The sequence below is a fragment of the Salvelinus alpinus genome, chromosome 21, assembly GCF_045679555.1.
Source record: "Salvelinus alpinus chromosome 21, SLU_Salpinus.1, whole genome shotgun sequence".
Lineage (NCBI taxonomy): Eukaryota > Metazoa > Chordata > Actinopteri > Salmoniformes > Salmonidae > Salvelinus > Salvelinus alpinus.
In genome coordinates, this window is record NC_092106.1 from 47,854,484 (window position 1) to 47,871,492 (window position 17,009).

The 17,009-nt window shown below is 45.4% G+C and overlaps 1 protein-coding gene across 2 annotated transcripts in view; it reads right to left on the reverse strand.

The window, feature by feature from the left end:
• Nucleotides 1–17,009, reverse strand: part of LOC139548400 (small G protein signaling modulator 2-like) — a 189,585-nt gene that overhangs the window by 36,743 nt on the left and 135,833 nt on the right. For both annotated transcript variants that reach the window (XM_071358074.1, XM_071358075.1), the window contains 3 exons: nt 2,531–2,699; nt 2,219–2,283; nt 1,077–1,222 (listed from right to left, as the gene is read on the reverse strand). In XM_071358074.1, the coding sequence (XP_071214175.1) occupies nt 1,077–1,222; nt 2,219–2,283; nt 2,531–2,699 (380 nt within the window). The remainder of the gene's footprint in view (nt 1–1,076; nt 1,223–2,218; nt 2,284–2,530; nt 2,700–17,009) is intronic.

Here is a 17,009-nt window from a genome sequence, read left to right on the forward strand (position 1 = left end):
TAGTGGTTAGAGGAGGCAGGTAGCCTAGTGGTTAGAGTCAGGTAGCCTAGTGGTTAGAGGAGGCAGGTAGCCTAGTGGTTAGAGTCAGGTAGCCTAGTGGTTAGAGGCAGGTAGTCTAGTGGTTAGAGGCAGGTAGTCTAGTGGTTAGAGGCAGGTAGCCTAGTGGTTAGAGGGGGCAGGTAGCCTAGTGGTTAGAGGAGGCAGGTAGCCTAGTGGTTAGAGGCAGGTAGCCTAGTGGTTAGAGGAGGCAGGTAGCCTAGTGGTTAGAGGCAGGTAGTCTAGTGGTTAGAGGAGGCAGGTAACCTAGTGGTTAGAGGAGGCAGGTAGCCTAGTGGTTAGAGGAGGCAGGTAGCCTAGTGGTTAGAGGCAGGTAGTCTAGTGGTTAGAGGCAGGTAGTCTAGTGGTTAGAGGAGGCAGGTAGTCTAGTGGTTAGAGGTGGCAGGTAGCCTAGTGGTTCGAGGAGGCAGGTAGCCTAGTGGTTCGAGGAGGCAGGTAGCCTAGTGGTTAGAGGCAGGTAGCCTAGTGGTTAGAGGAGGCAGGTAGCCTAGTGGTTAGAGGCAGGTAGCCTAGTGGTTAGAGGAGGCAGGTAGCCTAGTGGTTAGAGGAGGCAGGTAGTCTAGTGGTTAGAGGCAGGTAGCCTAGTGGTTAGAGGAGGCAGGTAGCCTAGTGGTTAGAGGAGGCAGGTAGTCTAGTGGTTAGAGGAGGCAGGTAGCCTAGTGGTTAGAGGAGGCAGGTAGTCTAGTGGTTAGAGGGAGGTAGCCTAGTGGTTAGAGCGTTGGACTAGTAACCGAAAGGTTGCAAGATCGAATCCCTAAGCTGACAAGGTATAATTCGGTTGTTCTGCCCCTGAACAAGGCAGTTAACCCACTGTTCCTAGAATGCCATTGAAAATAAGAATTTGTTCTTCACGGACTTGCCTAATAAAATTATAATAAATGACTAAGCAGTCTGATGTCTATGTTGCATTGACCCCTTCTAGAGGACAAGCTGTAACATTAAACTCACCCAATCAGCACCTAACCAGCCAACCAGCTTCCCATCCACCAATCCACCCAGGCAGCCACCCACTAACCCACCTTGCAGTCTTTCTGGTACTTGCTCCACAAGTCTTTACTCAGGCCCCCCGACGCCTCACACGGTTTGTCAGGAGGGACAATGTTGTGGTTGACCAGTGCTGACAAGTGGGTACGGACCGTGGACAGGTGTCGACAGTAGGCCAGCCCTGCAGGGAGGGAGGGACAAGAGACAGGTGTGGAGAGAAAGAAGAAGGGAAAGAAAAGGGAAGGAAGGAGTTGAGAGAAAGAAGAAGGGAAAGAAAAGGGAAGGAAGGAGTTGAGAGAAAGAAAGACATGAAAGAAGACAGGAGGTCTCTTCCTTTACGCCATGGGAACTGGTCTCTTCCTTTATGCCATAGGAACTGGTCTCTTCCTTTACGCCATGGGAACTGGTCTCTTCCTTTACGCCATGGGAACTGGTCTCTTCCTTTACGACATAGGAACTGGTCTCTTCCTTTACGACATAGGAACTGGTCTCTTCCTTTACGCCATGGGAACTGGTCTCTTCCTTTACGCCATAGGAACTTGTCTCTTCCTTTACGCCATGGGAACTGGTCTCTTCCTTTATGCCATAGGAACTGGTCTCTTCCTTTAAGCCATGGGAACTGGTCTCTTCCTTTACGCCATAGGAACTGGTCTCTTCCTTTACGCCATAGGAACTGGTCTCTTCCTTTACGCCATAGGAACTGGTCTCTTCCTTTACGCCATAGGAACTGGTCTCTTCCTTTACGACATAGGAACTGGTCTCTTCCTTTACGCCATAGGAACTGGTCTCTTCCTTTACGCCATAGGAACTGGTCTCTTCCTTTACGACATAGGAACTGGTCTCTTCCTTTACGCCATAGGAACTGGTCTCTTCCTTTACGCCATGGGAACTGGTCTCTTCCTTTACGACATAGGAACTGGTCTCTTCCTTTACGCCATAGGAACTGGTCTCTTCCTTTACGCCATAGGAACTGGTCTCTTCATTTACGCCATAGGAACTGGTCTCTTCCTTTACGCCATAGGAACTGGTCTCTTCCTTTACGACATAGGAACTGGTCTCTTCCTTTACGCCATAGGAACTGGTCTCTTCCTTTACGCCATAGGAACTGGTCTCTTCCTTTATGCCATAGGAACTGAGAAACAAACAACTCTGAGAGAGAGAACACAGACAGACTTACATCCGTAGAAGGCCCTGGAGACGATCTGCCTTTTCATATTCTGGCACAGCATCTTCAGAGGGCTCCTGGAGACAGGACACACATACAGCGATGAGATTGTGATAGCATGATTTCAGGTTATCAATTAATGATGTGATCCATTCTCTGCAGGAGTGTACGTGTATGTGCACGTGTGAGTCCATGCGTGTGTTCGTGTGTGTGTGTGCGTGTGTGTGTGTGCGTGTGTGTGCGTGTGTGTGTGTGTGTGTGTGTGTGTGTGTGTGTGTGTGTGTGTGTGTGTGTGTATGTGTGTGTGTGTGTGTGTATTCTCACCGGTCGTGGATGCAGGTGCAGCCTGCTGGGTATTCCAATGAGACGTTACTGCCCCCTGCGGAGCAAGGCAGACATGACGACATGTGACTGGTGCACTCTGCTCCCTGCTGCCATGACGACGGGCTGCCTCCCATATAGGCTCCCTGGATGTCCATCATCTCCCCATGGTCTGGAGGGTGAGGGGGGATGGAGAGGGTGAGAGAGAGGGTGAGAGAGAGAGGGATGGAGAGAGAGGGATGGAGAGGGTGAGAGAGAGGGATGGAGAGAGAGGGTTAGAGAGAGGGATGGAGAGAGGGATGGAGAGGGTGAGAGAGGGATGAGAGAGAGGGATGGAGAGAGAGGGATGGAGAGGGTGAGAGAGAGGGATGGAGAGAGAGGGATGGAGAGGGTGAGAGAGAGGGATGGAGAGGGAGGGTGAGAAAGAGGGATGAGAGAGGGGGGATGGAGAGGGGGGTGAGAGAAGAATGAAGAGAGAGGGGAGAGAGGGGGGGTGGGGAGAGGGAGGGTGAGAGGGGAAGGGGGGATGGAGAGAGAGGAATGGAGGGGGGGAAAGAGGATGGAGAGAGAAGGGAGAGAGGTGGAGGGGGATGGAGAGAGAGGGATGGAGAGAGGGGGGTTAGAGTGGGGTGAGAGAAGGATGGAGAAGGGGGAATGGAAAGGGGGAGAGAGGGATAGAGGTGGGGTGAGAGAAAGGGAGGGGAAGAGAGAGGGATGGAGGGAGAGGGTGATGGAGAGATAGGGAGAGAAGGGAGAGAGTGAGGGATGAGAGAGAGAGAGAAAGTGATGGAACAAGGGGGAAGACAACAGCAAGGAAAATAGATAAAATGATGAGGGACAGAGAATCACTCTTAAGGTGCTCTGAGACTAGGCTGTAAACTAACCTGTTGGCTGCGTCCAGAACGTGTCATTGGTTTCCTTATTGGCTAAATAAAACAAAATCTCTTGTCTGGCTAGAATGACATGATCTGTTGTCCAGGCTCTAACTCAACCAAGACATCGATTCAGGGAGAGAGAGATTTCTCTCTTTGTCGATATCAGATTCAAATGACTCTTTCAAATATTGTATATTTAATTTAGCTTACATTGCTCACATAGATGTATGAGGTGTACATTTTACAGTGCCTTCAGAAAGTATTCATACCCTTTGACTTATTTCTACATTTTGTTGTGTTACAGCCTGAATTCAAAATGGATCACAATGAGTTGTTTTCTCATCCATCTACAAACAATATCCCATAATGACAAAGTGAAAACATGTTTTTTTTAAACATTTTTGCAAATGTATTGAAAATTAAATACAGAAACTGTTCATTTACATAAGTATTTACACTCCTGAGTCAATACATGTTAGAATCACCTTTGGCAGCGATTACAGCTGTGAGTCTTTCTGGGTAAGTCTCTAAGAGCTGTGAGTCTTTCTGGGTAAGTCTCTAAGAGCTGTGAGTCTTTCTGGGTAAGTCTCTAAGAGCTTTGCACACCTGGATTGTACAATATTTGCTGAATATTTAATGAACAACGAACAACTGTCAAGTTGTTCGTTGTTCATTACTAGACAGACATTACTAGACAGACATTTTCAAGTGTTGCCATATATTTTAGATTTAAGTCAAAACTGTAACTAGGCCACTCAGTAACATTCAACGTCGTCTTGGTAAGAAACTCAAGTGTATATTTGGCTTTGTGTTTTAGGTAATTGTCCTTATATGAAAGGTACTCAGTGACGTGTTGTGTTGGATTTGCCCCAAATATAACGCTTTGTATTCAGGACAAAAAGTACATTTCTTTGCCAAATTTTTCACAGATTTACTTTAGTGCCTTGTTGCAAACAGGATGCATGTTTTGGAATATTTTCATTTTGTACAGGTTTTCTTCTATTCATTTATTGTGGAGTAACTACAATGTTGTCGATCCATCCTCAGTTTTTTCCTATCAAAGCCATTAAACTCCGTAACTGTTTTAAAGTCACCATTGGCCTCATGGTGAAATCCCTGAGCGGTTTCCTTCCTCTTTGGCAACTGAGTTAGGAAGGACGCCTGTATTTTTATAGTGACTGGATGTATTTATACACCATCCAAAGTGTAATTAATGATCAAAGGGACATTCAATGTCTTATTTGAATTTATACATCTACCAATAGGTGCCCTTTGACCGGCATTGGAAAACCTCCCTGGTCTTTGTGGTTGCTCAACTGAGGGGCCTTACAGATAATTGTTTGTGTGGGGTACAGAGATATATATATTTTTTTTTACCTTTATTTAACTAGGCAAGTCAGTTAAGAACACATTCTTATTTTCATTGACGGCCTACCGGGGAACAGTGGGTTAACTGCCTTGTTCAGGGGCAGAACAACATATTTGTACCTTGTCAGCTCGGGGATTTGATCTTTCAACCTTTCGGTTACTAGTCCAACGCTCTAACCACTAGGCTACGCTGCCGCCTCTACACTCTAACCACTAGGCTACGCTGCCGCCTCTACACTCTAACCACTAGGCTACGCTGCCGCCCCAAGGTGAGGTATGTTAATTATTGCATACAGAGTGAGTCCATGTGACTTATGTGACTTGTTAAGAAAATGTTGACTCCTGAATGTATTTAGAAATCGCCATAACAAAGGGGTTGAATACTTATTGACTCAAAACATTTCAGATTTTCATTTTTATTCATTTGTAAACATTCCTGAAAACATAATTCCACTTTGACATTTTTGGGGTATTGTGTGTAGGCCAGTGACAAAATATATCCATGTAATCAATTTTAAATTCAGGCTGCAAGACAACAAAATGTGGAAAAAGTAATGGGGTGTGAATACTTCCTGAAGGCACTGTATGTATATGGTTATCCATAAGTGAGTCAGACAAACATCATAAAACACAAAAACATTATATTGAGAATAAACAAAAACGTGGAATTGAATAAGAAGACGTTTTGGGAAGCGAGAGCAGAGCATGCTGGGGGATTAGGCCAGGCAGAGAGGATGCTGGGAAGGCATGCTTATAGAGCCCAGTCAGAGAGAAGACACAGAGCACAAACTGTCTCTACAAAAAAGACCAAAAACGACATTAGGAGAGGAGAGGAAAGGAGAGGGGGAGAGGAGGAGGAGAAGGACATGAGGAGAGAGACAGGGCAGCGGGGTTCTCAGGCCATGCAGGAGGAGAGAGACAGGGCAGCGGGGTTCTCAGGCCATGCAGGAAGCAGGAAGCATAAAGCATAAAGCCAGAAGGTGACGACAAAAAAAAGCCAAATGCCAAAACAGGAACAAAAAGAAAACAACTAAATGTCCATTAAGGGTTAAAAATACAAAGAAAGAATCATAAAAACATCAACATCAAAAAAATGCTCTTCACCTTAATTCTTCAGGGTGGAGCAGATTACCTGTTATAAATATGAGTAGCTGTTCTTTGGTTGTTCCGCAAAAAAAAACAAGAAATCAAAACGATAAAACATAACCAAACATAAAATGCTGCCTGGAAAAGGAGATCCCGTATTCGGACTCCCTAGAATTTTTATTTTTTGTTGGGCTATGCGAGTTCAAAGTTCAACAGGAAGTGATTTTAGGGTTTTTGGTATACACTCCCGGGTGTTGACATAACAATACTGTAACAGGGTAGGAACCAAAGTGTTGTCCATGTCTCTACTACTGCGGAACCCCACAGGACCTAGTCGTCACAATGGAAGGGACGAGGGGACGACGGGGGTTAGTGAAGAATTGCAGTGAACAGCATTGCAGAAAAAACGACTGCACGAACAGAGAAAGAGGAAAAACTAAATCAGAGCAAAGAAATCAATCAAAAATATATATACAGTTGAAGTGGGAAGTTTACATACACTTAGGTTGGAGTCAATAAAACTCATTTTTCAACCACTCCACAGATTTCTTGTTAACAAACTATACTTTTGGCAAGTCGGTTAGGACATCTACTTGTGCATGACACAAGTCATTTTTCCAACAATTGTTTACAGACAGATTATTTCACTTATAATTCACTGTATCACAATTCCAGTGGGTCAGAAATGTACATACACTAAGTTGACTGTGCCTTTAAACAGCTTGGAAAATTCCAGAAAATTATGTCATGACTTTAGAAGCTTCTGATATGCTAATTGACATAATTTGAGTCAATTAGAGGTGTACCTGTGGATGTATTTCAAGGCCTACCTTCAAACTCTGTGCCTTTTTGCTTGACATCATGGGAAAATCAAAAGAAATCAGCCAAGACCTCAGAAAAAAATTGTAGACCTCCACAAGTCTGGTTCATCCTTGGGAGCAATTCCAAATGCCTGAAGGTACCACGTTCATCTGTACAAACAATAGTATGCAAGTATAAACACCATGGGACCACGCAGCCGTCATACCGCTCAGGAAGGACACGCGTTCTGTCTCCTAGAGATGAACGTACTATGGTGCGAAAAGTGCAAATCAATCACAGAACAACAGCAAAGGACCTTGTGAAGATGCTGGAGGAAACAGGTACAAAAGTATCAATATCAACAGTAAAATGAGTCCTATTTCGACATAACCTGAAACGCCACTCAGCAAGGAAGAAGCCACTGCTCCAAAACCGCAATAAAAAAGCCAGACTATGGTTTGCAACTGCACATGGGGACAAAGATCATACTTTTTCGAGAAATGTCCTCTGGTCTGATGAAACAAAAATAGAACTGTTTGGCCATAATGACCATCGTTATGTTTGGAGGAAAAAGGGGGAGGCTTGCCAGCCGAAGAACACCATCCCAACCATGAAGCACAGGGGTGGCAGCATCATGTTGTGGGGGTGCTTTGCTGCAGGAGGGACTGGTGCACTTCACAAAATAGAAGGCTTAATGAGGTAGGAAAATGATGTGGATATATTGAAGCAACATCTCAAGACATCAGTCAGGAAGTTAAAGCTTGGTTGCAAATGGGTCTTCCAAATGGACAATGACTCCAAGCATACTTCCAAAGATGTGGCAAAATGGCTTAAGGACAACAAAGTCAAGGTATTGGAGTGGCCATCACAAAGCCCTGACCTCAATCCTATAGAAAATTTGTGGGCAGAACTGAAAAAGCAAGTGCGAGCAAGGAGGCCTACAAACCTGACTCAGTTACACCAGCTCTGTCAGGAGGAATGGGCCAAAATTCACCCAACTTAATGTGGGAAGATTGTGGAAGGCTACCCGAAACGTTTGACCCAAGTTAAACAATTTAAAGGCAATGCTACCAAATACTAATTGAATCTGACCCACTGGCAATGTGATGAAAGAAATAAAAGCTGAAATAAATAATTCTCTCTACTATTCAATCTGACATTTCACATTCTTATTATAAAGTTGTGATCCTAACTGACCTAAGACAGGGAATGTTTTACTAGGATTAAATGTCAGGAATTGTGAAAAACGGAGTTTAAATGTATTTGGCTAAGGTGTATGTAAACTTCCGACTTCAACTGTATATATATATAGAGAGAGAGACATAGAGATATAGTACATATATATATATAGAGAGAGAGAGACATAGAGATACAGTACATATATATATATATATAGAGAGAGAGAGACATAGAGATACAGTACATATATACTGTATATAGAGAGAGAGACATAGAGATAAAGTACATATATATATAGAGAGAGAGATAGAGATACAGTACATATATATATAGAGAGAGATAGAGATACAGTACATATATATATAGAGAGAGATAGAGATACAGTACATATATATATAGAGAGAGATAGAGATACAGTACATATATATATAGAGAGAGAGACATAGAGATACAGTACATATATATATATATAGAGAGAGATAGAGATACAGTACATATATATATAGAGAGAGAGATAGAGATACAGTACATTTATATATAGAGAGAGATAGAGATACAGTACATATATATATAGAGAGAGAGACATAGGGATACAGTACATATATATATAGAGAGATAGAGAGATAGAGATGCAGTACATATATAGAGAGATAGAGAGATAGAGATACAGTACATATATATATATAGAGAGAGATAGAGATACAGTACATATATATATAGAGAGAGATAGAGATACAGTACATATATATATAGAGAGAGAGATAGAGATACAGTACATATATATATAGAGAGAGATAGAGATACAGTACATATATATATAGAGAGAGATAGAGAGATAAAGTACATATATATAGAGAGAGAGATAGAGATACAGCACATATATATATAGAGAGAGAGATATACAGTACATATATATATAGAGAGATAGAGAGATAGAGATACAGTACATATATATATATAGAGAGAGATAGAGAGATAGAGATAAAGTACATATATATAGAGAGAGAGATAGAGATACAGTACATATATATATAGAGAGAGAGATATACAGTACATATATATATAGAGAGAGAGACATAGAGATACAGTAAATATATATATAGAGAGAGAGACATAGAGATACAGTACATATATATATATAGAGAGAGATAGAGAGATACAGTACATATATATATATAGAGAGAGAGACATAGAGATACAGTACATATATATATAGAGAGAGAGAGAGATAGAGAGATACAGTACATATATATATAGAGAGAGAGAGAGATAGAGAGATACAGTACATATATATATAGAGAGATAGAGAGATACAGTACATATATATATAGAGAGAGAGATAGAGAGATACAGTACATATATATATAGAGAGACATAGAGATACAGTACATATATATATAGAGAGAGAGAGAGATAGAGAGATACAGTACATATATATATAGAGAGATAGAGAGATACAGTACATATATATATAGAGAGAGAGAGAGATAGAGAGATACAGTACATATATATATAGAGAGAGAGAGAGATAGAGAGATACAGTACATATATATATAGAGAGATAGAGAGATACAGTACATATATATATAGAGAGAGAGATAGAGAGATACAGTACATATATATATAGAGAGACATAGAGATACAGTACATATATATATAGAGAGAGAGAGAGATAGAGAGATACAGTACATATATATATATAGAGAGAGAGAGAGAGATAGAGAGATACAGTACATATATATATATAGAGAGAGAGATAGAGAGACATAGAGATACAGTACATATATATAGAGAGAGATACATAGAGATACAGTACATATATATATAGAGAGAGACATAGAGATACAGTACATATATATATAGAGAGAGAGATAGAGATACAGTACATATATATAGAGAGAGATAGAGATACAGTACATATGTATAGAGAGAGATAGAGATACAGTACATATATATATAGAGAGAGATAGAGATACAGTACATATATATATAGAGAGAGATAGAGATACAGTACATATATATATATATAGAGAGATAGAGGGGGGGGTATTCCTACCAGTAGAAACAAACAAGACACCTTCTTTTAAAACAAAATGAAACTGGTTGCTGCATATCTCACATGCAAACCGGTCAGGCATGTTGCAGTGAACGTAAATGAAGACAATGGAGCCAAAACAAAAAGTAAACAGTAAACAGAAGGGTTAAGAGAACCAAACCAACAACAGGTGCAAAAAAGGAAAAACGACAGAGCAAATTATCAAAGCATTTCTTTGTGCCCCAAAATCCAGACCCAACAGCGCTGAGAGGAGAGAACCACAGTGACTGGGAATAACACGGTACTGCTCCACTGAGAGGAGAGAACCACAGTGACTGGGAATAACATGGTACTGCTCCACTGAGAGGAGAGGACCACAGTGACTGGGAATAACACGGTACTGCTCCACTGAGAGGAGAGGACCACAGTGACTGGGAATAACATGGTACTGCTCCACTGAGAGGAGAGGACCACAGTGACTGGGAATAACATGGTACTGCTCTACTGAGAGGAGAGGACCACAGTGACTGGGAATAACATGGTACTGCTCCACTGAGAGGAAAGGACCACAGTGACTGGGAATAACATGGTACTGCTCCACTGAGAGGAGAGGACCACAGTGACTGGGAATAACATGGTACTGCTCTACTGAGAGGAGAGAACCACAGTGACTGGGAATAACATGGTACTGCTCCACTGAGAGGAGAGAACCACAGTGACTGGGAATAACATGGTACTGCTCCACTGAGAGGAGAGAACCACAGTGACTGGGAATAACATGGTACTGCTCCACTGAGAGGAGAGGACCACAGTGACTGGGAATAACATGGTACTGCTCCACTGAGAGGAGAGAACCACAGTGACTGGGAATAACATGGTACTGCTCCACTGAGAGGAGAGGACCACAGTGACTGGGAATAACATGGTACTGCTCCACTGAGAGGAGAGGACCACAGTGACTGGGAATAACATGGTACTGCTCCACTGAGAGGAGAGGACCACAGTGACTGGGAATAACATGGTACTGCTCCACTGAGAGGAGAGAACCACAGTGACTGGGAATAACATGGTACTGCTCCACTGAGAGGAGAGGACCACAGTGACTGGGAATAACATGGTACTGCTCCACTGAGAGGAGAGGACCACAGTGACTGGGAATAACATGGTACTGCTCCACTGAGAGGAGAGAACCACAGTGACTGGGAATAACATGGTACTGCTCCACTGAGAGGAGAGGACCACAGTGACTGGGAATAACATGGTACTGCTCTACTGAGAGGAGAGAACCACAGTGACTGGGAATAACATGGTACTGCTCCACTGAGAGGAGAGAACCACAGTGACTGGGAATAACATGGTACTGCTCCACTGAGAGGAGAGAACCACAGTGACTGGGAATAACATGGTACTGCTCCACTGAGAGGAGAGGACCACAGTGACTGGGAATAACATGGTACTGCTCCACTGAGAGGAGAGAACCACAGTGACTGGGAATAACATGGTACTGCTCCACTGAGAGGAGAGGACCACAGTGACTGGGAATAACATGGTACTGCTCCACTGAGAGGAGAGGACCACAGTGACTGGGAATAACATGGTACTGCTCCACTGAGAGGAGAGGACCACAGTGACTGGGAATAACATGGTACTGCTCCACTGAGAGGAGAGAACCACAGTGACTGGGAATAACATGGTACTGCTCCACTGAGAGGAGAGGACCACAGTGACTGGGAATAACATGGTACTGCTCTACTGAGAGGAGAGAACCACAGTGACTGGGAATAACATGGTACTGCTCCACTGAGAGGAGAGAACCACAGTGACTGGGAATAACATGGTACTGCTCCACTGAGAGGAGAGGACCACAGTGACTGGGAATAACATGGTACTGCTCCACTGAGAGGAGAGGACCACAGTGACTGGGAATAACATGGTACTGCTCCACTGAGAGGAGAGGACCACAGTGACTGGGAATAACATGGTACTGCTCCACTGAGAGGAGAGAACCACAGTGACTGGGAATAACATGGTACTGCTCCACTGAGAGGAGAGGACCACAGTGACTGGGAATAACATGGTACTGCTCCACTGAGAGGAGAGGACCACAGTGACTGGGAATAACATGGTACTGCTCCACTGAGAGGAGAGGACCACAGTGACTGGGAATAACATGGTACTGCTCCACTGAGAGGAGAGGACCACAGTGACTGGGAATAACATGGTACTGCTCCACTGAGAGGAGAGGACCACAGTGACTGGGAATAACATGGTACTGCTCCACTGAGAGGAGAGAACCACAGTGACTGGGAATAACATGGTACTGCTCCACTGAGAGGAGAGGTCCACAGTGACTGGGAATAACATGGTACTGCTCCACTGAGAGGAGAGAACCACAGTGACTGGGAATAACATGGTACTGCTCCACTGAGAGGAGAGGACCACAGTGACTGGGAATAACATGGTACTGCTCCACTGAGAGGAGAGGACCACAGTGACTGGGAATAACATGGTACTGCTCCACTGAGAGGAGAGAACCACAGTGACTGGGAATAACATGGTACTGCTCCACTGAGAGGAGAGAACCACAGTGACTGGGAATAACATGGTACTGCTCCACTGAGAGGAGAGAACCACAGTGACTGGGAATAACATGGTACTGCTCCACTGAGAGGAGAGGACCACAGTGACTGGGAATAACATGGTACTGCTCCACTGAGAGGAGAGGACCACAGTGACTGGGAATAACATGGTACTGCTCCACTGAGAGGAGAGGACCACAGTGACTGGGAATAACATGGTACTGCTCTACTGAGAGGAGAGGACCACAGTGACTGGGAATAACATGGTACTGCTCCACTGAGAGGAGAGGACCACAGTGACTGGGAATAACATGGTACTGCTCCACTGAGAGGAGAGGACCACAGTGACTGGGAATAACATGGTACTGCTCTACTGAGAGGAGAGAACCACAGTGACTGGGAATAACATGGTACTGCTCCACTGAGAGGAGAGAACCACAGTGACTGGGAATAACATGGTACTGCTCCACTGAGAGGAGAGAACCACAGTGACTGGGAATAACATGGTACTGCTCCACTGAGAGGAGAGGACCACAGTGACTGGGAATAACATGGTACTGCTCCACTGAGAGGAGAGAACCACAGTGACTGGGAATAACATGGTACTGCTCCACTGAGAGGAGAGGACCACAGTGACTGGGAATAACATGGTACTGCTCTACTGAGAGGAGAGAACCACAGTGACTGGGAATAACATGGTACTGCTCCACTGAGAGGAGAGAACCACAGTGACTGGGAATAACATGGTACTGCTCCACTGAGAGGAGAGAACCACAGTGACTGGGAATAACATGGTACTGCTCCACTGAGAGGAGAAGACCACAGTGACTGGGAATAACATGGTACTGCTCCACTGAGAGGAGAGAACCACAGTGACTGGGAATAACATGGTACTGCTCCACTGAGAGGAGAGGACCACAGTGACTGGGAATAACATGGTACTGCTCCACTGAGAGGAGAGGACCACAGTGACTGGGAATAACATGGTACTGCTCCACTGAGAGGAGAGGACCACAGTGACTGGGAATAACATGGTACTGCTCCACTGAGAGGAGAGAACCACAGTGACTGGGAATAACATGGTACTGCTCCACTGAGAGGAGAGGACCACAGTGACTGGGAATAACATGGTACTGCTCCACTGAGAGGAGAGGACCACAGTGACTGGGAATAACATGGTACTGCTCCACTGAGAGGAGAGAACCACAGTGACTGGGAATAACATGGTACTGCTCCACTGAGAGGAGAGGACCACAGTGACTGGGAATAACATGGTACTGCTCTACTGAGAGGAGAGAACCACAGTGACTGGGAATAACATGGTACTGCTCCACTGAGAGGAGAGAACCACAGTGACTGGGAATAACATGGTACTGCTCCACTGAGAGGAGAGAACCACAGTGACTGGGAATAACATGGTACTGCTCCACTGAGAGGAGAGGACCACAGTGACTGGGAATAACATGGTACTGCTCCACTGAGAGGAGAGAACCACAGTGACTGGGAATAACATGGTACTGCTCCACTGAGAGGAGAGGACCACAGTGACTGGGAATAACATGGTACTGCTCCACTGAGAGGAGAGGACCACAGTGACTGGGAATAACATGGTACTGCTCCACTGAGAGGAGAGGACCACAGTGACTGGGAATAACATGGTACTGCTCCACTGAGAGGAGAGAACCACAGTGACTGGGAATAACATGGTACTGCTCCACTGAGAGGAGAGGACCACAGTGACTGGGAATAACATGGTACTGCTCTACTGAGAGGAGAGAACCACAGTGACTGGGAATAACATGGTACTGCTCCACTGAGAGGAGAGAACCACAGTGACTGGGAATAACATGGTACTGCTCCACTGAGAGGAGAGGACCACAGTGACTGGGAATAACATGGTACTGCTCCACTGAGAGGAGAGGACCACAGTGACTGGGAATAACATGGTACTGCTCCACTGAGAGGAGAGGACCACAGTGACTGGGAATAACATGGTACTGCTCCACTGAGAGGAGAGAACCACAGTGACTGGGAATAACATGGTACTGCTCCACTGAGAGGAGAGGACCACAGTGACTGGGAATAACATGGTACTGCTCCACTGAGAGGAGAGGACCACAGTGACTGGGAATAACATGGTACTGCTCCACTGAGAGGAGAGGACCACAGTGACTGGGAATAACATGGTACTGCTCCACTGAGAGGAGAGGACCACAGTGACTGGGAATAACATGGTACTGCTCCACTGAGAGGAGAGGACCACAGTGACTGGGAATAACATGGTACTGCTCCACTGAGAGGAGAGAACCACAGTGACTGGGAATAACATGGTACTGCTCCACTGAGAGGAGAGGTCCACAGTGACTGGGAATAACATGGTACTGCTCCACTGAGAGGAGAGAACCACAGTGACTGGGAATAACATGGTACTGCTCCACTGAGAGGAGAGGACCACAGTGACTGGGAATAACATGGTACTGCTCCACTGAGAGGAGAGGACCACAGTGACTGGGAATAACATGGTACTGCTCCACTGAGAGGAGAGAACCACAGTGACTGGGAATAACATGGTACTGCTCCACTGAGAGGAGAGAACCACAGTGACTGGGAATAACATGGTACTGCTCCACTGAGAGGAGAGAACCACAGTGACTGGGAATAACATGGTACTGCTCCACTGAGAGGAGAGGACCACAGTGACTGGGAATAACATGGTACTGCTCCACTGAGAGGAAAGGACCACAGTGACTGGGAATAACATGGTACTGCTCCACTGAGAGGAGAGGACCACAGTGACTGGGAATAACATGGTACTGCTCTACTGAGAGGAGAGGACCACAGTGACTGGGAATAACATGGTACTGCTCCACTGAGAGGAGAGGACCACAGTGACTGGGAATAACATGGTACTGCTCCACTGAGAGGAGAGGACCACAGTGACTGGGAATAACATGGTACTGCTCTACTGAGAGGAGAGAACCACAGTGACTGGGAATAACATGGTACTGCTCCACTGAGAGGAGAGAACCACAGTGACTGGGAATAACATGGTACTGCTCCACTGAGAGGAGAGAACCACAGTGACTGGGAATAACATGGTACTGCTCCACTGAGAGGAGAGGACCACAGTGACTGGGAATAACATGGTACTGCTCCACTGAGAGGAGAGAACCACAGTGACTGGGAATAACATGGTACTGCTCCACTGAGAGGAGAGGACCACAGTGACTGGGAATAACATGGTACTGCTCCACTGAGAGGAGAGGACCACAGTGACTGGGAATAACATGGTACTGCTCCACTGAGAGGAGAGGACCACAGTGACTGGGAATAACATGGTACTGCTCCACTGAGAGGAGAGAACCACAGTGACTGGGAATAACATGGTACTGCTCCACTGAGAGGAGAGGACCACAGTGACTGGGAATAACATGGTACTGCTCCACTGAGAGGAGAGGACCACAGTGACTGGGAATAACATGGTACTGCTCCACTGAGAGGAGAGAACCACAGTGACTGGGAATAACATGGTACTGCTCCACTGAGAGGAGAGGACCACAGTGACTGGGGATAACATGGTACTGCTCTACTGAGAGGAGAGAACCACAGTGACTGGGAATAACATGGTACTGCTCCACTGAGAGGAGAGAACCACAGTGACTGGGAATAACATGGTACTGCTCCACTGAGAGGAGAGAACCACAGTGACTGGGAATAACATGGTACTGCTCCACTGAGAGGAGAGGACCACAGTGACTGGGAATAACATGGTACTGCTCCACTGAGAGGAGAGAACCACAGTGACTGGGAATAACATGGTACTGCTCCACTGAGAGGAGAGGACCACAGTGACTGGGAATAACATGGTACTGCTCCACTGAGAGGAGAGGACCACAGTGACTGGGAATAACATGGTACTGCTCCACTGAGAGGAGAGGACCACAGTGACTGGGAATAACATGGTACTGCTCCACTGAGAGGAGAGAACCACAGTGACTGGGAATAACATGGTACTGCTCCACTGAGAGGAGAGGACCACAGTGACTGGGAATAACATGGTACTGCTCTACTGAGAGGAGAGAACCACAGTGACTGGGAATAACATGGTACTGCTCCACTGAGAGGAGAGAACCACAGTGACTGGGAATAACATGGTACTGCTCCACTGAGAGGAGAGGACCACAGTGACTGGGAATAACATGGTACTGCTCCACTGAGAGGAGAGGACCACAGTGACTGGGAATAACATGGTACTGCTCCACTGAGAGGAGAGGACCACAGTGACTGGGAATAACATGGTACTGCTCCACTGAGAGGAGAGAACCACAGTGACTGGGAATAACATGGTACTGCTCCACTGAGAGGAGAGGACCACAGTGACTGGGAATAACATGGTACTGCTCCACTGAGAGGAGAGGACCACAGTGACTGGGAATAACATGGTACTGCTCCACTGAGAGGAGAGGACCACAGTGACTGGGAATAACATGGTACTGCTCCACTGAGAGGAGAGGACCACAGTGACTGGGAATAACATGGTACTGCTCCACTGAGAGGAG